At 40.5% G+C, this 21,017-nt stretch overlaps 2 protein-coding genes across 2 annotated transcripts in view; both read right to left on the bottom strand.

Moving 5' to 3' along the window:
• LOC149995279 (uncharacterized) overlaps positions 1-21,017 on the bottom strand; it is a 165,027-nt gene that overhangs the window by 84,229 nt on the left and 59,781 nt on the right. The window lies entirely within an intron of this gene.
• Positions 155-20,261, bottom strand: LOC149995283 (uncharacterized). Its single transcript, XM_090260266.1, has 3 exons — positions 19,978-20,261; positions 18,787-18,913; positions 155-4,850 (listed from the first exon to the last, which is right to left on the bottom strand). The coding sequence occupies exons 1-3, from the start codon at positions 20,065-20,067 to the stop codon at positions 3,019-3,021; spliced, it is 2,049 nt and encodes a 682-aa protein (XP_090116392.1). The 5' UTR covers positions 20,068-20,261; the 3' UTR covers positions 155-3,018.

The raw sequence follows: 21,017 nt of genomic DNA, 5'->3' as shown, positions 1-21,017 counted from the left end.
AAACCACCCTCTACATCTGGTTGACATCTGGTCTCCTTTACAAATCTGTTCCAACCCAAGAAACCCCATGATAGAAGACCAGAAAAATGTAACAAGTGCAAAACAAGAGCTTATTTTATTATGAAATGAGTGGATATTTAAAACTGATGGAGAATATTAATACTAGAGGCTAAAATGAAGTGTCCATTGCATGCTGCAAAGTATAAAAGGAGTACAAAATATTAAATCATCACTCCAATAACAAAAAAACTTATTTAATAAAGGAAGAAATGCCAGAAATTAGTGAAATTTTAACATCCATTATTGTTGTTTCTGTCAGTTTTTTATAGAAAACTGCCAAAACTTGTATCAGATTAAACAGAACATAGGATCAGACATTTAGCAAAGATACACACATAGCAAATACACATCTGAGAAAAGGCTCACCAGAAATCCTAAAAACAATTCAACAAAACAACAGTGAGGTACCCGTACAATGTAAAAGACACAGTTAAAAAAAGAAAAATAAAGATTCGGAGGTACTGAATCTGTCATACACTGCTGGAGAATGCAAAAAGGTACAATCAGTTTAGATCACAAATTACTAATCTCTGTAAATTAAACATTCATCTAACTTACACATCAGACTGTGCAGTGAGTTACAAACAAAGGTAATGAAACTTATGTCCACATAAAGAATTATACACAAATATATATATATATATCAGCTTTAAAAATAATTAGAAATAATCATTTTGAATAAATTTATAGTGCTAACTTCAAAGAGTATTTCTAAGCAAAAAAAGATGAGCAACCGATATATCACTAATAAATCTCCAAAAATATATGCAATGTAAATGAAAGCAGAAAAAATACTGTTACTCTCAAATATTTAGTACAATGGAATATAAATCAAGTTTACAAACAGAGCTGTGAAGGGTGGACATTAAAATGGCCATGAAGTAAAGTCCCGGTAATGGTCACTATTATGAAAATGTTATGGTTTCAGTATCATGTATAAGTGAAGAGTGACCAAATATTATACCTGAAATATGATGTCTACTAATTAAAGCTATTTAAAAATGGCACAAGGTTTTAAAAATTAGTATGTCCAACTCACTTAAAAAATAGGATTAGCAGCTCTATATTCAATCCAGTTCTCAAGTACTCTGGATGAGACTTTGCTTCAGATACAGCAAATATAGCCAACAATAAAAACTCACTGAAACTGCCCTGGCTGGTGTGGCTCAGTAGAATTAGCGCTGGCCTGGGAACTGAAAGGTGGCAGATTCGAGTCTCAGTCAGAGCACATGCCTGAATTGTGGGACAGGTCCCCAGGTGGGGCCATGTGAGAGGCAAATGAGGGATGTATGATCTCACACATTGATGTTTCTCTCCCTCTCTTTCTGCCTCCCTTCCCCTCTCTCTAAAAATAAATAAAGTAAATCTTTAAAAATAAACTCACTGAAACCAACAAAAGTAGTGGCTGGGTCAAAACAGCTACATCTCTCAATTAGATACACTTTATTGTTCTATCAGGGCACCAGTCCTCTTATATGAATATCTGAGAGGCCACAGAAATCCACAACCTTTTTTCTTTTAAATTGATTTTAGAGAGAGGAAGAGAGAGAGAAAATCTAGATTTGTTTTTCCAGTTATGTGTGCATTCATTTGTTGCTCCTTGTAAGTGCTCTGACTGGATATTGAAATTAGATCCTTGGCGTATCAAGAGATGATATTCTAGCCAACTGAGCAACCTGGCCAAACCATAAAACCTTTTCATTATATTCAATGACAATGACTGAATCAACAGAAGATAAATATTCGTGCAGATCTGGCAATTTGTATACACACCGATCCTGAAGTCTTTTTCTCAGAAACATTTCTGGATGCACACTCAGAAGAGGCACTTTCCATCTAGATGGCTGCAGTCTCCTCCAACACCTATCAGGCCAGTGTTTCCGTTGCAGTCACAGTTTACCCTGACTCCTATGGTGCTACAACTAGTGACCATGACCCATGGAATTACAGACATTATGGTACATGGATGATTGCAAGACCAGGGCCGGATATACGTACCCTCCAATACTATTGGCTTCCTTTACAAACACAGAAGAAAACTCATGCTGTTTCCATGTGTACCTGAGGTTGCCATAGCTACCCACTCTTTAGAGTGACCTCTGTGTCTCCTGAAACTCACAGCACTGAGGCTTCTCATAAGAACTAGAGCCCACGATCTTGATGAGGTGGATAGGAGCAGGAATGCAAGTTTGAGAAAAACTGCTGAGTTCCTTTCTGCACCAAACTGTCCCCACAGAACAGAGAAAATTTAGACACACAGAAAAGTTCATGTCTTTATGCTTGTCGGGCTCAAAACTGTCTATAAAGTACCCCATACAATAAATACAGCACCCAAGATTAAAGAAGACTTAGGAAAAAGGCCTTGATTATTTTACAAACCAAAGGAACATTAGCTTGGCAGTTCTTGTATTCGTGACTTGGACACATAAAAATTATCAATGATATGTAAAAAAGCACATCACTGAAAAAGGTAATCCTTCTGCAAGCTGACAGCTGACTCAGATGATGTTCTCTGGGCCTAAACAAGTCAGGTCTGTGCCAACTAGTAGCAGTGCAAGGAATAAAGATCTAAAAAGTTAGGCTACTCCTAATTTTCTCCCACAAATCAGAGAACAACTACCTTCTCTGAGCAGATTAGGATGATGATTCATGCGTCTCTGAGAACCTTATATGGTGCAGGGGAAATATCTTAAGCACAGAATTTGCAGTGTCATGAGTCTGGAAAGAGACCTGGGTAAATAAAGTGCAACATGGGTACACGAGCTTCTCATATTAAAAAAAAATTATGGGGCTCTCCCTACTGTTCATGTTTGGTTCTATCAGATTTGATTCACACAAAGATAAAAGGGTTCCCTGTGGTACAGTTAACACAAAAAGCCCTGTACTATTCCTGCACACCTAAGACCTCGCCCCTATATGAATTCTTATGTGTGAAGGAAGGCTAAAAGGTTTCCCATGTTAACTGTACTTATAAGACCTTTCTCTTGTGTGAAGTCTCTGATGATAACGGAGACCAGTGCTACGGCGGAAAGATTTTCCACATTCACTGCACTCATAAGGCCTTTCTCCAGTATGAACTCTCTGATGAGACTGAAGTTCACCCTTTCGGACAAAAGATTTTCCACATTCACTACACTCATAAGGCCTTTCCCCAGTATGAACTCTCTGATGACAATGAAGTTGATGCTTTTGGATGAAAGATTTCCCACACTGACTGCACTCATAAGGCCTTTCTCCAGTATGAAGTCTTTGATGACGATGAAGTTGATGCTTTTGGATAAAAGATTTCCCACACACACTACATTCATAAGGCCTTTCTCCTGTGTGAACTCTCTGATGAAAACGGAGGCCAGTACTACGGCGAAAAGATTTCCCACATTCACTGCACTCATAAGGTCTTTCTCCAGTATGAGCTCTCCGGTGACAACGAAGGTGATGGTTTCTTTTAAAAGATTTCCCACATTCACTGCACTCATAAGGCCTTTCTCCTGTGTGAAATCTCTGGTGATAACGGAGGCTAGTGCTACTGGAAAAAGACTTGCCACATTCACTGCACTCATAAGGCCTTTCTCCAGTGTGAAATCTCTGATGATAACGGAAGCCAGTACTACTTGTGAAAGATTTCCCACACTCACTGCACTCATAAGGCCTTTCTCCGGTGTGAACTCTCTGATGATAATGGAGTTGAGTGCTACTTGAGAAAGATTTTCCACATTCACTGCACTCATAAGGCCTTTCTCCTGTGTGAACTCTCTGATGATAATGGAGGTGAGTGCTACTGGTGAAAGATTTCCCACATTCACTGCATTCATAAGGCCTTTCTCCAGTGTGAAGTCGCTGATGACAGTAAAGATTATAGATCAAGTTAAAAGATTTTCCACATAAACTGCATTGATAGGGCCTTTCTCCAGTGTGAACTGTCTGGTGACGATGAAGGTGAGATTTTGTCTTAAAAGATTTCCCACATTCACTGCACTCATAAGGCCTTTCTCCTGTGTGAACTCTCTGATGACAATGAAGTTCCTTCTTTCGAATGAAAGATTTCCTGCATTCAGTACACTCGTAAGGCCTTTCTCCTGTGTGAGATCTCTGATGAGAATGAAGATCACACTTTCGGACAAAAGATTTCCCACATTCACTGCACTGATATAACCTTTGTCCAGTGTGAACTCTCTGATGATGACAAAAACTAGAAATTCTGGTAAAATATTTTCCACAATCATGGCACACAAAATACTGTTTTCCAGTAGAAACACCCTTGTTCTGAACATACGCAAGGTTGCAGCCAATGGCTTTTGTACATTCATTCAGGACGGAAAAATTTTTTTGTTTAACAGTCACTTGAGATGTCGAGATTTCATCCAGCCTGTCCATGGTCTCAGTAGCATCCTGTTGGAGATGTTCTGACTCGGTAAGGATGTCTGTCCCAAACTCCCCACAGCTAAAAAGCTTCTGGGACACATTATAATTGCAACTATTGGCAAGTGATATCCCGTCCACACCAGTTATAAAAGACTTTTCTCTCACATGGTGCTCCGGGTGCTGGTGGTGACACTTTGTACTGAAATAAAATTGTTTCGCACATGCCCCACACCTCAACAGTTTCTGGCCGTGTTGTGTTTCCTGATGCTCCATCAAGTTGAAAATATATCTCAAGACGGCTCCACAACTCTCACAAGGGTGGTTCTTCCGGGAAGACAATGCTACTTTGAGATTCTTTGCCTCTGACGCTTTTACAGAAACATTCTGTTCAATCGGTGTTTCCACATCCTCTGATCCACAGCAGCAACCTGAACAAAAGGAAACACTGGTGAAGTATATGTTGATCTTATAAAGAAGGAATATCGTCATTACACATGGCCATCTGTCATAGCTAGGGATGACTGTATGAAACCATTTTCAAGACAAGTGAGTTACACACTGAAGAAATGGTTATAATTTACTTGGTCCCAAAAGTACGTCTGTGGTGGTGGCCTCACCAAGGAAGAGACACAAACATAGGATGAAACACAAGGAAGAGAGACAGGATCTAACTAGCTGTTCTTCCACAAATGGCTTCCTGTAGGACCTTTCCTGCTGGTGATGTGAGGCTGTGTAGAAAAATTTGAATGAACTCAAACTCATCGACATCAATTGTACTAAAGCATGCGATGTTCAACATCAATATAATGACACGAGCTTACTCTAAGGATCTGCAAGCATGGACCAAAGTTAGATACAGTAAAAAAAAAAAAAAAAAAAACCTGTAAGAGAAATGATTGATGCACGAAGTTTAGACAGGTAAAGATTACCTGTGGGTTGGGAATCGGAGTGAAATGAAGATGTAGAACTGAGAGGCTGACAAAGTGTCAACATAAAACAAGAATAAGAAGAACAGGGTAAAGAACTGTAATGGTAACAAAATACTGATGAACAAAATGGATTCCTAATTATGACTTTAACAAAGCCTATGCATCAAACATTCTCCAACAGCCCTTCAGCAAGCCACAACTGCCTCTGGATCCACTTTGCCATGGATGGAGTCCTGTTTCTCTTTGGATGCATAAATGATTCTTCCCCTTAAATCCCAGTAGAGCCATTACATGGAATACAGATGATATAAATACTAAGAGACAAACTGAAGAGATGGATGGCCAACACTGTGGTATAACATCAAATCAGAAAAGAGACCATAGAATAAAGATCTATGTGAGTGACTTCAACAAAATAGCCGAGTAAGAAATACAAAAATTCTCCCTTCTTCTGGAACAAGTAGACAGCTATCCACAAAGAGAAACATCACAGGAGAGTGGAATAAAAATTCAATTAAGGCTAATAGAAAATTAGTCTTGACAAGGTGGCTCAGTTAGTTAGTGCACTGTCACAATATGCTAACATTGCATGTTTGATCTCTAGTCAGGGCACATACAAGGAACAACCAATGAATGCATAAATAAGTGAAAAAACAAAGTGATGATATTATTTCTCTCCTTTTCACTTGTCTCTCTAAAATCAATTAATAAACAAACATGCAAACAAACAAACAAACAAAAAAAAACAAGCAGTAGAGGAAAAGTGCAGACAACATAGAACAACACAGAAAGAATGATTGGGAAAGATGGCTAGGGTAAAAACTTTTTCAACCACTGTAATTGCTCTAAGATTGAACTTAGTGGACTGTTCTGTGAAAAATACTGCAAATTTTTGTTTTTCAATATGGAAGAAGCCCTGCAACACCCCCCACTTTACATATCAGGGTACCCTACGTAGTTCCTCAGCATGAACTCTGGAACAAATCCCTTTGTTCAGAACCTAGACCAGGAAGAACACAAAAATCACTATGTCCCCACCAGTATTTGCACCCAGAGACTCCAAAACGCCCGACTGTCATTGAAAATAAATACTTCCAGCCCTGGCTGGTGTGGCTCAGTGGACTGAGTGCCAGCCTGTGAAATCAAAGGTTGGCAGTTCGATTCCTGGTCAGGGCATGTGCCTGGATTGCAGGTCAGGTCCCTCCCCATTTGTGACATGTGTGAGGCACCTGAAGGCTGTTTCTCTCAAAAACCAATGTTTCTCTCCCTCTCTTTTGCCTTTCCTCTCTCTCTAAAAATAAATATTTTAAAAAAAGAAAAGAAATACTGCTTTGTAACTATAGACTGGTACATTTTTTGTTATTCTGACATCAGCTTATATAGCAGCAAGGAGACAAGGCCGCTGGGACTTATCTCAAGACTGAAACGCAACACCAACTCAGCTAATCTGTAAATCCACATGTAGATGAATCTATATCTCTGGCCAGAATCAATCCATAAAGTTGAAAGGAGTTACTGCTTCATCAAATGCACAGATATCAATATAGGATTTAAAAAATACTACAAACAAGGCCACTACCAAGAGAACATAAGAATTTTCCAATAATCGATACCAAACAAATGGATATCTATGTAAAGACTTTTAAGGAATCAAAAATATTTGCTTTCAAAAATATCCATGAGCCACCAGAAAATACAAAGGGAATGGACATAAAGAAAAAACTGACAAAAGAACAATAGAATAACAAATACACAGAAAACAGAAATGCTGGAGGTGTCAAATTGCATTGAACAAAATGAAAAATGCAATAAAAAGTATTAAAAGATGTCATAAAAGAATATGTCCTGTCAAAAACAGGTCATTTGAAAGTTTCAAGGTAAAGAGAAATAAAAAAGGGAAATAAACTCTAAAAATATAGCAAGGTGAATTAAGTAATACCATCAAGATATCTGATATTTGCAGTATGGGAATCGCAGGCAACACTGGGGGTGGAGGTGGTGGCTGGAGAGAGAGAAAGGAAAAGAGAGGAAAGGATCAATTTCAGTAGAACATTTATTTTAAAACAGTGAGCTGAAGACTGACTTCCAAATCTGAAAAAGAGCTGTGAATAATCAAGTGCATGCCTCCTCACAGGTCCCCATACAGACTCAGTACAAACTAGACTTTACCAAGACACAGTAAAATGAAAGTGTCAAAAATCAAAGCCAAAGACAGCTGTGAAAACACAAAGAGAGCAGATACCTCTCGCACACAGGGGAACGCCTGATTAATGGTATCAGTAGATTCCTTGAAAAAAACGCAGAATAGGAAAAAAAAAAATTATATATTAAAAACACTAAATGGAAACCATCAATATTTCATCCAGAAATCTTATTCTTCAAAATGAAAAACCTTCCCAGACAAAAAAAATCTAAGGAAGTTCACTGCCACTCAGCCTGACTCAGCAAAAAATCTTGAAGATCAAATAAAAGCATACTAAATAGAAACTCAAATAGATAGGGAAGTATAATTCTCACTAGTAAAGGTAAAAATGAAACAAATTCATTATACTGTAGCACTGGATTGGTGGAATGTACATTACATAGCTAATTATGAAGGTTTAAAATTAAATCTAGTAAAAACAGTAATGCTTACATTTCTAACCTCATGAGATACACTATATTAAAAAATGTGAACTGTGACATCAAAAACATATAAAGGGCCCTGGCTGGTGTGGCTTAGTGGATTGAGTGCCCACTTGAAAACAGAAAGGTTGCCGGTTCAATTCCCAGTCAGGGCACATGCCTTGGTTGCAGACCAGGTCCCCAGTTGGCATGGGAGAGGCAACAAACTAATGTTTGTCTCACATGTCAATGTTTCGCTCCCTGCCCTTTCTCCCTCCCTTTACCTCTCTCTAAAAATAAATCAGTAAAATCTTTTAAATACACACACACACACACACACACACACACAAAGGTAGAATTTCAGTATGCAAGGAATATGTTATCAGGATTAAATGAATTGTAAAGAGTATGACTTGTTTTCTGTAAGTCTTTTGCAAAGCACCAGCTAATATGCATTTAATAATTACACAACAGAAAAAAGAGTCAAATCCCTATACAAAGTCATCAAATCACAAAGGAAGATCACAAGACAGGAAGAGAAACAAAGGAACTGCAATAGCAAGAAACCAATGAAGAAATGACAATAGGTGTCCCTTAAACAAATAATCCAATCAAAAGATAGATAGTGGCCCTGACTGGTAAGACTCTGGGTTGGGCATTCTCCCTCAAAATGCAAAGGCACCAAATGGATTCCCAGTCAGGGGACATACCTGTGTGTGTGTCATGTCCCAGACAAAGGGTGTGCAAGAAACAACCAATTGATGTTTCCCTCACACATCAATGTTTCTCTCCCTTTCTCCCTCACTTCCTGTCTAAAAATAAATAAAATCTTAAAAAAAAAATACATAGACTAACTGAAGAGATTTTTTAATAATGAGACACAATATATGCTGCCTACAAGAGACAGTAAACCTGTATGGACACAATCAGGTTGAAAATAAAGATACAAAAAATATTCCATGAAAATAAAACCAAAACATAGCAGTTATAGCTAAAATTCTATCAGGCGAAAGAACTGCCTCAAAAACTGTCACAAGGGACTAAGGTCATGACCAAATGAAAAATAAGTCAATTCAAACAGAGGATAACAATTGTAAGTATCATGTACTAAACAACCCAACAAACATGTTAAGCAAATAATATCAGATCTGATGACAGAAAAAGAAACCCAACATTAGCAGGTAACTTCAGTATTGCTGCTTCAACATAGGTTGATCATCCCATCAAAAGCAATAAGGAATTACTGAAGATTGCCTACAGCTTACAGCAAATAGTATGAATAGATATATACAGAACATTCCATTGAAAAGCAGCAGAAGATGCATTCTTGTCGAGCACACATGAAACGTTCTCTAGGTAGATCATATGTCAGGTCAAAAATCAAGTCTCAAACTTTGAGGAAAAAATAATATTAAGTTTCTTATTTGATCACAATCTATGAATCTTGAAAATCAATTATAGTTTCAAGAAAACTTTAAAATTCACAAATGTTGAAATTAAACAACACACTCATGAACAACCAAGGGTAAAAGAAAAAAACAAAGAGAATTAAAACAAAAAGTCTAGAGGCAAAGTAAAGAGAAACACAATATACCAAAGCTTATGCATAAAATGCATGAAAAGCGATTGTAAGAGGAAATTTTATAGTGATGTCTAAATTAAGAAAAAAAGATCGCAACTAAACAACCCGTCATTACACATCAGGAAATGATAAACACAACAAGAAAGTAAACCCAAAGCTAGCAAAGGAAAAAACAATTAAATATTAGAAAACATAAATGAAAGAGACAAGATGAAAAGAACATCTAAGAGGTATTTTTTGAAAGATACACAAAAGTAGCAAATCTTTACCTAGACTAAAACAAAAGAAATAAGTCTCAAGTAAATTAAAGAAAAATTGAAGATATTACACCTGACACTATGAACCACAATGCCTCATAAGAGATGTTTGCAAATGCCACAATCCTACATAGAAAAAATTGTCATATTCCCACTATAAACTTCTGTAATTAATAAAGAACTACAGAGTTCTGGCCAGGGTAGCTGAGCTGGTGAGAGCCTGGTCCTAATGTGCCAAGACTGTGGGTTTGATCTCCAGTCAGGGAACGTCTCCCTTCCTCTCTCTAAAATGAATTTAAAAAAATTTTAAATACCTAAGTATATTGAGAAAATTTACAGGATACAGAACCAACTTAGAAATCTCAGTTCCATTTCCACACACTAACAATAAATTCTTTGATAAAGAATAGGGATAAAGAGTCATGGCCAGGTGGCTCAGTTGGTTGGAGCATCATCCCAAACATCCAAAAGGTTGTGGGTTTGATTCCAGGTCAGAGTATACAAGTAGGTTGCTGGTTGGATTCCAAGATGGGTCGTATGGAGGAGGCAACCAAGTGACTTTTCTCTCTCACATCCATGATTCATTCTTTCTCTCTCTCTCTCTCCCTCCCTCCCCCTCCACCCCCTCCTTTCCTCTTTCTATCTCTAAAATCAATATACATATCCTTTGGTCAGAATTAAAAAGTAAATTAACAAATGAAGAAAGTCATAAAATTTACAATAGCATCAAAAACAACAGAACACTGAGGAATAAACAAACAAAAAAGTTGAAATATCTGTATAATCAACACAGTAAGACAGCAATAAAAGAAAAGGAATAGAAGACAAATGAGTGAAAAGACAGCTGGTGTTCTTGGATTTTAAAATTTAATATCATTAAAATGTCTGTACTACCCAAATCAGTCCACAGATTAAAAGCAATTTTCATCATAATTCCAATGCTATTTTAGACAGAAATAAAAAAGAATCTTCAAAGGCAGAGAACATCAAAAGACTTGAACAACAAATGGAATCTTGCGCAAGAACACACCTGGTGGCATCGCCCTTCCTGATTTCAATCTATTACAAAGCCAGAGCAACCAAACACTGTGCTATTAAAATGAACAGAGAAAAATAGATTAACAGAACAGAAGAGACAACACAGAAACAAACTCAGGCACAGATGTTAAACTAATCTTTGGACAAAAAAATGCAGGATGTATGAGAAATAAAGCAGTTTCCTTAATAAATGATGTATAAATGCTACTGTATTTATCATAGCGATAGAGAATTTGTCCTTTATTGACACTTTTAAGACATCAGGTGAAATGATATTTCAGGCATTCTCTATGTGCTCAGATTAGAAACATACTTACATATTATTTTTTTGGTAAGTATATATAGTTATAATTAAAGCTGACCTATGTATAGCTCAGAAATATTTAAATCCCATGAACTATTATAAGTCACAAGTAATTATGGGTATGCATATGTGCAATAAACATTAAATTCAATTGTAATTACATAAGAATCAACTCCTATTTAAAATTTCAGAGAAAATATAACACTGAAATATGAACCAAAATTTGAAAAACACTAAACTATATAATGTAACAGAACAGTTGAAAATCTAAAAACTTACAAGAAATTAAAGAAATCACTTGTAAAGGAACATAATCTCCAGCACCCTGAAACTGGCAAAATGATCATAGGGGTGGTCTGACACTGTTGGCTAACCCCTGGCGTGGGAAACTGTACAACATTTTCTTGTCCATGAAACATCGTTCCCATTAAATCAAATCTCTTCTCTCCTCCTTTAAATGTGTGCTCTGAAAATTCTCAGGATTCACATGCTTGTCATTCCTGAATGCTGGTCAATTTATGTTTGCACATAACCTATCAGCTAACAATTTAACATATCATGGAATATTTTCTTTTTGAATTGTTGGCTGCTCCTTCAATAAAGCCTTTGAGCAAGCCTGGCTGCCATCACATTTCTTTAATCGCTAGATGTATAACACACATCTAGTTTGGCCTCTGAAGCAGTGAGATAATTAGTAAATGATTAAAGCAATGAAACATAATGCCATGGCTATTTTTCCACAGTTATAAATTTGTCTCCTCCCATCTTACTGTATCTTCCTCAGCTCACTTTTTCCCCCTTAAATACTAATGAGTAAAAAGGACTCACACTTTATAGAAACAAGAATTTCATGGTAGCCAAGTGTTCAGCATAGCTATAGCTCAATAAATACTCCTACCTCTTAGATACTACTGTCCATTAATTAATGGACCCATTGAGACTGACCCCTCTTCAGGCTTAAGAGCATTTTGTTTTCTAGCAATTTGCAAAATGCTCATTTTGTAACTCCACTAATCAACATTCATACCTTTCTGCAGTTTGCCTACCTCTTAAGTTTATGTCAGAGATAATCTGTAGTCCCATGCAGAAACTGACACTTGATTTACAGGTGCAATGATCATTATTTCCCCGCAAGGCAGTATACATCTGAAACTAAAAACTTTTTTCTAAGGTTCAGACGCCCATTTTCCCAACCTTCACAGAGGCCAACGTTGTAGCCATCCTGGCACCAACTATAAATTTGGTGCGTGGTCATTATTCCCAGTACGGGTCATACTCAACATTTTCGGAAGAGGCCATGTCTCAAAAAACACAGTAAGAAATATCGTGTAGAAATACAGGTGAAATAATCATTATTTCCTGGAAAAGATATTTAATCCAAAACCTTTTTCTCAGGGTCCAATGCCCACTTTCAGCACCTTCACTGGTGACAAATTGTAGACATCTTTTTAAAATGTTTTTTAAAAAGATTTTATTTTTATTTTTCAGAGAGAGAGGAAGAGGGAGAGAAACATCCTCACGCGGAAGATACATTGAATGGTTGCCTCTCGCATGCCTCCAGCTGGGGACCTGTTCTCCACAACCCACGCATGTGCGCCGACCAGGAATCGACCACGCCCCCCTCTGTTCACAGGCCAGCCTAAATCCACTGAACTATACCAGCGAGGGCACACTGTAGACATATTATTAGCAAATGTAAAGTTGCTATAGTACAGTACTCCCAGATATGTGTTCTAGTCTTAGAATAAATAAACCATATGCCCAAAATTCATTTAGAAATATTATGTACGAAAACCAGTATCTTCTGGGGTTACAAAAAAATACTGAGCAAGAGCCAGATGAAATATAGCCTGAAAAACTGAGGGGCAGGGCGCAAAAACATCCTCTTGCTTTGGGGTGCCTAATATCTCCCCGCCATTTCCTCCATATGTCTGGATTATTCTTGCTTCCATCACTGTGCAAACACACAGTGTCTGATATTTATTCTAACAGCTTTGCTACCCATGAAGTGAAGTTAATGAGGACTTTGAGTTTTATTCAATATTTAAGTAAGCCTTAGTATCTTTATAGCAATTGTTGGATTTGCATTTTTCACCATTTCAGAGCATGAATTAATTATAAATGGAATATGTAGAAATATTTTCCTAACATGTCATTGATAAAGATGAGTGTTAACTCTTCCTGCTGGCTTTAGTGAAAGCAACACTTTTCAAAAACATGCTAATAAAACACTGTAAAATACAAACTGCGAGATAATCAGGCACGTAAAAAACCTGAAAGCGAAAGAATATCGTTGAAGTTAGAATTCAATGGTGCTTTCAACATCCCTAATATCTGGTCTGTGATTAGAGGAGCTTGGCTGTGACCATGGGTATTATTCTCTTTAAAATGATCTATTTTAATTTTTCTTATACAGATTGTATAATAAAATGTTTGCTTGTATCTCTGCTGACTGAAGTATGGAATAAAGGTCTCAGTTGTGGCCCAGGATGCAGCACTGCAGTGAGGGCTTGTGTGCAGAAGGACTACGTTCTAAACCAAAGGTTCTGGGTGAAGAAACATAAAACTGCAGAAGAGGACCAGGGTCCAGAACACAGTCCTGCCTGCAGGCAGACATGGTGAGTTTCACTGCCTCACACAGCCAGAAGGGGTACAGACAGAATCAGTGGAGCAGTGGGTCCCTTGCACAGAAAAGAGGTGAGCACTTGATAATGAGAACAGGATCCTTTAGGTCTGCAGCATCACTTCCGAATGTGAAGTTCCAGCATTCACATCCAGCTGGGCCCTTCACTTCAGGGTGAATGTCAGTGCCACATAGGAACAACACTCGCAAAGTTCCAAAGTAAGGCATCAAATCACCTGAGTAAATAGGATCATAACCTGACACTAAAAATGGTGGTGAAGTTGCAGACACCCAGCCCAAATTACTAAGGTCTCTTGAGGGTCAAACTCTGTGCTGGGATCAAATGAAAGGCAGACAAACTGTAGCTCATTCTAACAGGAGGTTCCCCGGGGCGCTGACCGGTGTGCCTCATTTGGTTGTGTGCAACTATGCAGTGAAAGGATGCAAAGTGAAAGGATCCTGGTTGCGTTCCTGGTCAGGGCGCATGTCTGGTTTGTGGGTTTGGTCCCATCACTGAGCGTATAGAAGACCTAATTGATGTTTCTCTCACATAGATGTTTCTTTTTCTTCCTTCCTTCCTTCCCTTCTCTCTCAAAAAAAAAAAAAAAAAAATCAATTAATAAAATGTTAAAAAATAATAGGACATTTCTGTAGAGGACTGAGTGGTGGAGGGCATGTTTTAACATTTTAGGGAAATAAGGGGAGAATCGTAATAATTGTACCAATGGCAACAGCAGCTCCAGCTGAGCCTCCTTGGTTCTCAGTGTACCTGCTGCAGTGAGGGCTTCACAGCGGCAGTGGAGATTGTTTCTGGCTCATGAGCCAGAATACTGGGTTAAAATCCAGCCACTTAAATGTGACACTTGTCTGAAGAGTAAACTTGCAGAACCTAGTTCATTTCTCTAACCCTGGATGTTGCCAGCAATTCAGTATTAGTTTGCATTTCCTAGGTAGTTGTGAGAATTACGAGAGAAACTTCTGAAAAACCAAACTCTAGAATACTGGCATTGATTAGTACTCAGTGTGTTATTCTATTCATCTTTAAAGGCCAAGGTAAGAAACACCATCACCTGTATGTCACATTCAGCCACTTGAGGTTCAGGGAGCACTAGCGAGTCACCTGGAGATTCACAGGTTGGGACCCCACACTGAGGGCTCAGTGCCCATAGCACCTGCCTCCTTGCAGGAGTGTCAGCAAGTTCATAAAAGCCCAATTTTATTCTAAAACACATCCCAAAACATAGGTGCTTGTGGGCACTGGGGGCGTGAGGGGTGCCTGGCCTGGAAATGACTCTGCAGGCAGAAACAAGGGTTGCCTGAGTCCTGCAGGGTCCACGCACGCCTGATGCATTGAAAATGGTCGCCTTAGCACTTGACTTTTCCTAACAGCTGAGAAAAAGTATATACCTTATATTCACTTTAACAGAGGAAAACACTGAAGTCCAGACGAGAGGAAGGGATTACTCTATGGCACGATAGTAAGAATCTAGGAAAATTTCTGGGCAGCTGGACTGGGGAAACTGAGACAAGAAAATTAAACAAGGCCAAAAAGCTTGAGTAACTTACAGCTATCAGATGAATAACAGGACTTAATCTGCCCTAAACAAGGACACTGAAGAATAAATGGTTTATACCTCTCATCCCTAAGCAGAGAAAACATCTTGGTCAACAAAATGGAGAACAGAGGTGCAATTAATGTCACTTGTGCCAGCTAAAGCCGAGGACAGACGAAGTCAAGGGAAAAAACCTAAAAAATGCCATTAAGAGTCAGACAGACCCTAGATAAAAGTAAACACCACAGCAGAGCAAAGAACATTCCCAAACCTCCCTTACGCTCATTTGGATGCATCCGCATAGTGAAAACACACCTGCAATGCTAGTGAATATTCTGCTGAAAACCCTCCCCTAAGATTCTCACCTACAGGAGAGATAAAAAGCCCTCAGGACAAAGGCTCAGGGCCGGCCTGCTCTAGCGCATGCCCATGCCCCTTCCCACACATGAACATTTACTTCCTCCCAAACTCCAAGGGTCCCCAGGCTGTCACCGAGGAAAGCAGTGGGCAGCAGCTGCTGGGCCCTGGTTACCCCCTGATCCCATCTCCAAGGCCCACTTTTCTCTGACTTCCCAGTGAGCTAAGAGCAGCCCTGGCCTGGCCCACTGCTTTCCTATAACTTTTGTAGGGAACCAAAGTGGACCACCACCTAGGCTCTCCTGTTACCTCCTCTACCCTAAGTCCGTCCTTTGTTTCACTGTCCTCAGCCTTAATAAACACACTCTGAAAACCACCTGGACTTGTGTTTTCAAATCTTTTCTATACACAGTCAAAATCCCACATACTACAGGTCGGCCTGAGGCAGACCTGCACCTGGTCAATTCCTGCCCTGTAACAATGTAACTGTTGAGTCCCAATGATATTTTACAACCCGGGATTCAAATCCCAGGTGCCTGACCCAGGGCATCCGGAGTCTGATCACTGCCCTCCTGTTTCCCTCTGAACTGAGCTCTCGGACTCTAAACCACCCTGCTCATCGTGATGCCATCTGGTCTCCTTGAGAATCCTGTTCCAATGATAGAAGACCTCGTCTCATGATAGAAGACCAGAAAAATGGGGTAACATCACAAAAAAGGGCTCATTGTATTATCAAATGACTGGACTTCTAAAAGTCATGGAAAATATTAGCCCTGGAGCTTAAAATAAAAGATGTTCGATGCATTGTACAAAGCATGCAAAGAAGTAAAAATATTAAAAATTCATTCTAATACAAAAGCCATTTTTAAAATAATTTTTTAAAAAATTTATTTATTTTTAGAGAAGGGAGGGAGAAAAAGAAGGAGAGAAACTTCGATGTGAGAGAGACATCGATGTGAGAGAGAAATATCAGTTGGCTGCCTCTTGCATGCCCCTAGCCATGGACCTGGCCTGCCACCCAAGCATGAGCCCTGACTTTGAATTGAACCAGTGACCTTTCAGATCACAAGCTGGTGTTCAATCCACTGAGCCACACCATCCAGGGCAGAATACAGATTCTTCTCAAGTATATGTGGAACAGTTTCTATACGGATCACATTAGATCAAGTATCTTTTCCAATTACAGTGGTATGAATGAATGTAGAAATGAATTTCAGTGTCAAAAAAGCTGAAAAAGTCACAAATATGTGGAATTTAAACAACGCACTCCTGCAAAATCAACAGGTCAAAGTAAAAAATAAAAATAAAATTAAAATACATCTAGAGGCAAACGTAAATGAAACCATAAGCTACCAACGATTATGTATGAGGTGTGGAAAACACAGTTCTAAGCACAACTTTTATAGAGATGAATGCCCACATTAACCAACAATCTCAAATAACAGCCTAACTTTGCACCTCAGAAAATAAGAAAAAAAGGAGAAACAAGAGGCCAAAGTTAGTAAAGGAAAAAAAACAAAACATATTAGAACAAAAACCACACATATGGGGGAAGGCATAGTCTCTTCAATGAATGCTGTCAGTAAAACTGGATATTCCCATATAAGACAAAACTGGACCCCTATCTAACACCACTCATAAACATGAACTCCAAGTGGATTAAAAATTAAATATAGGAGCTAAATACCTACATTTCTAGAAGCCAACTAGAAAAAAGCTGTGTGAGATTAGTGTCGGCACTCTCTGGAGACGATACCAACACAACAGCCACAAAAGCAAAAATAAACAATCTAGACTACATCTTACAAAAAAGCTTCTGCAAAGCCAAACAAAAACTAACAGAATGAAAATGCAATCTCCGGGATGGGGTAAATATACAGTTATCTGTTGGAGATGCTGTGGGCTTGGGTGAGGCCACCACAATAGAGCGAATTTCACAATGTGAGGTGTTGTGTGAATATTTTGATTTTCAGTGACTGATAAGGTTCTGGTTCCATTATACTATATGTAATCTCTTAATGGTGCAATAGCAGTATGTCTTTAAAAATGTACACAACTTAATTAAAAATACCTGATAGATAAAAAATGCTAATTATATACTAAGACTGCTAGAATGCAGGGTTTCCACAAACCAATTTACCAAAAAACAAAAACAAAACAAAAAGCACAATATATGCAAAGTATAATTAAGCAAATAAAAAACACATGTACATCCATGCCTGGTGTGACTCAGTGGATTCGCTGCCATCCTGGGAACCCAAGGGTCGCCGCCAGTTCGGTTGCCAGTAGGGGCGCATGCCTGGGTTATAAGCCAGGTCCCTCATTAGGGGCATGGGAGAGGAGACCGAGCAATGTCTCTCTCACGCATCAATTTGTCTCTCCTCTTTCTCCCTCCCTTCCCCTCTCTCTAAAAATAAATAAATAATTATCTTAAAACAAACAAACATGTACCTGTATTTGATAAGACGTTAATATATAAAACATACAAAAAATTTGCTCTTGCTGGTGTAGCTCAGTGGATTGAGCGCTAGTCTGAGAACTGAAAGGTCATCGGTTCAATTCTCAGTCAGGGCACCTGCCTGGGTTGCAGGCCAGGTCCTTAGTTGAGGGTGTGTGATAGGCAACAGATGGATGCTTCTCTCCCTCTCTTTCTCCCTTGCCTCCTCTCTAAAAATAAATAAATAAATTCTAAAAAAATAAATAAAATAAAATGTACAAAAAATTTAAAAGACTCATCAGCAAAAATAAACAAGATATGGTTAAAAAAATGGATTTAGGATGTACAGGTATTTTTCAAAAGAATATACGAAAATAAGCATCAGAAATGTAAAAATATGCTTTTCCTCACAGTCATGGTGGAATCCATTAGGCTCCCTGCAAGACATCTTACTTCAAATCCTGCCCATTGTGGGTTCAGTACAACAGGTGCTGGGACTACAGGGAGAGAAGAGGGCAGTGCAAAGAAACCAGCCTACCAAGAACAGTAACCACCCAAAAAACTGGGGAAGCAAGCACCGCCCACAGTCCACATGTAAGGACAGATCGCCCACTGGAAAAAGAGGGGCAGAAGGAAAGGCAAAGTCAAGTCCAGGTCACTGTGTAGCGTGAGGGCCTTACCCAGCGAGGATATAAGTGCAAAGTTCTCCAGCATCACATTCAGGTACAGGCATCTCTGAGCTTCATCAAGGAGGTGCCATTCATCCAGGGAGAAGTAGATGGCCACGTCCTCAAAGGTCACACCAGCCTGTCAGGGTTAATACGAATGACACAAGAACAGTGTCTCTCTGAGAACCCACAATCCTACTCCTCATACATCTTCCCCATGCTCATCCTCCTCCAGGGCTTCCCACCTTAGAGGACATACAAGGCCCTGGGGCCAGTGACGCTCACCAGCCCAATCATTACTGTTACCGCCCTTAGCAGCAACAGTGGGGGGAGGGGGAGGAAATAAATGCCATGCCTGCAGAGCCTCATCCCTTCCTGCCCAGCAGTTCCACTGAGTCCCCCAAATCATCCCTCCAACACACAGTCAAACATAGGCTTATGCTGAACCATTATGTCCTCACACCAGGTCCCCAGGACCTTCTGCTCACACTTCCTCAGGCCGTGCACACCATTGTGGAATGTCTGCCTCCTTCCCATCCTCACACCCCAGGTTCACTCCCTCAGCTGTGCCACCTTCCTGCTCCACACTATGGGGATCTCTCCAGACCCACCCATGTACTTTGTATATGGTATACAGAGAGTGCTCAAGTAGTTGAAAATGTTTAGTACAACTGCAATCCTGTTAGATCCCACAGCTAGATGAAGCCTCCGATGAGGCTCTGAAGGCCTCCTTGACTGCCTTTGATCTTTGCTTCAATGTTAGTCACCCAGAACCACACGTTAATTTCAAATATGAACAACCCCATTCCACTTCTGCGCTGCAGAAGCCACAACATCCTCTCTCCACTAAAACTTCCGTAAGTGCTCAGTCCAAGGAAACGCTCCCGGCCCCAAGGCCCCTCATGACGGCGGTACAATCCCTGTGCGGCTCCGTCAGGAGGTGATTCCGTCTCCGGCTGTTTAACGCAGACAGGAGCCCAGGTTCCCGGGTCCTCCCGGGCCAGCGGCCCCTGCTCTCGTTTACGGGGCTCCTCGGCCTGTCACTCTCTCCCACCGCGGTCGGACGTGTCACCCAGGAGCGCTCCCTGGGCCTGGACGCCGGGGCCAGAGATGCAGGACGTGACAGGCGCCCCGCACCCGGGGCCGTGGGACGCGGGAAGGTGAGGCGGTGAGGCGGTGAGGGCGCGGGGGACGCGCACTCACCTCAGCCGGGCGCCTCAGCGCGGCCGCCGCCATCCGACGCTGAGGGCGGAGCGCGTTGGCAGCGGCGGGCGAGGAAGAGGCCCCGGGCATGGCGGTCCCAGTCGCGGGCCCAGCACCGGTCTCCGGGGCAACGTCGCCGAGACTCAGACCCGTGGCTGTGTGGCGGGGACCGCCACTCTTGGGCCTGTTCAACTGGACTCTGGGAATATCCTCCGGACCGCCTGAGACAAATCTGACAGAAGACGAAATGCCCGCCAGGAGGACTACCGAAGTCCCGCCCTACGGAAGCGGCCTACCGGAAACGCCTTTTCTGAGCCTTCATTGGCTCAGTGCGGTGGCATTTCACGCCCGGAATTCTGGGTAATGTAGTTCCTTCACTCCAGGGCCGGATTCTGCATTTCCTCAGCTGACTGCCGGAGTGGGTTAGATACCCCAAGAATACACGAAGTTTATCAAGTGCCCACTGGCGACCCCAATGAACATCACTGGTAGTGCACGTCTGTCTCCGTTGCACCCACGTGGTTCTTTTTACTGCAGGTTTGGCTTACCTTTCTTCAGTATCTGCTCTTTTGGACCGCCAGGCATCCTGTTTCCTGATTCAGGCCACCCAGCATCTGGCTCCTTCAGGCCGAATGTAGTTGGGGGAGGCTGCTCAAGTCTCTAATGCTATCCTACCTCAGTTGGACAAACTATGTAAAGTTAAATGTCACAGAACCGACACTAATACTTAAGAGCATCTGTTACTGATACAATCAGAAGTGTCAGTTCTGCTTGGGCAGCAGTGGGGCTGGAGTCAAAGCTGGATTTGATCTGGTGCCTCTGGCTCTAATTTTACATTTATTGCAAACAGTGGAGAGCATGTTGAGAACATCAAGGACATGCAATTACAGGCATTGCACTGAGACAATGTGGGCTGGGGTCCAGACCAACCAAGCAATATGGCCATAAAGCTCAGAACAAGAATTTGTTGGTTCCCCAGTGCATATAAAGCTTATGTGATGTACTACTGTAGACTATTAAGTGTGCCACAACATGATGCC

Source organism: Furipterus horrens, unplaced genomic scaffold, assembly GCF_987537825.1.
Source record: "Furipterus horrens unplaced genomic scaffold, mFurHor1.1.pri manual_scaffold_13, whole genome shotgun sequence".
In the NCBI taxonomy this organism is placed as follows: Eukaryota; Metazoa; Chordata; class Mammalia; order Chiroptera; family Furipteridae; genus Furipterus; species Furipterus horrens.
This window is presented reverse-complemented; position numbering and strand designations above follow the sequence as displayed.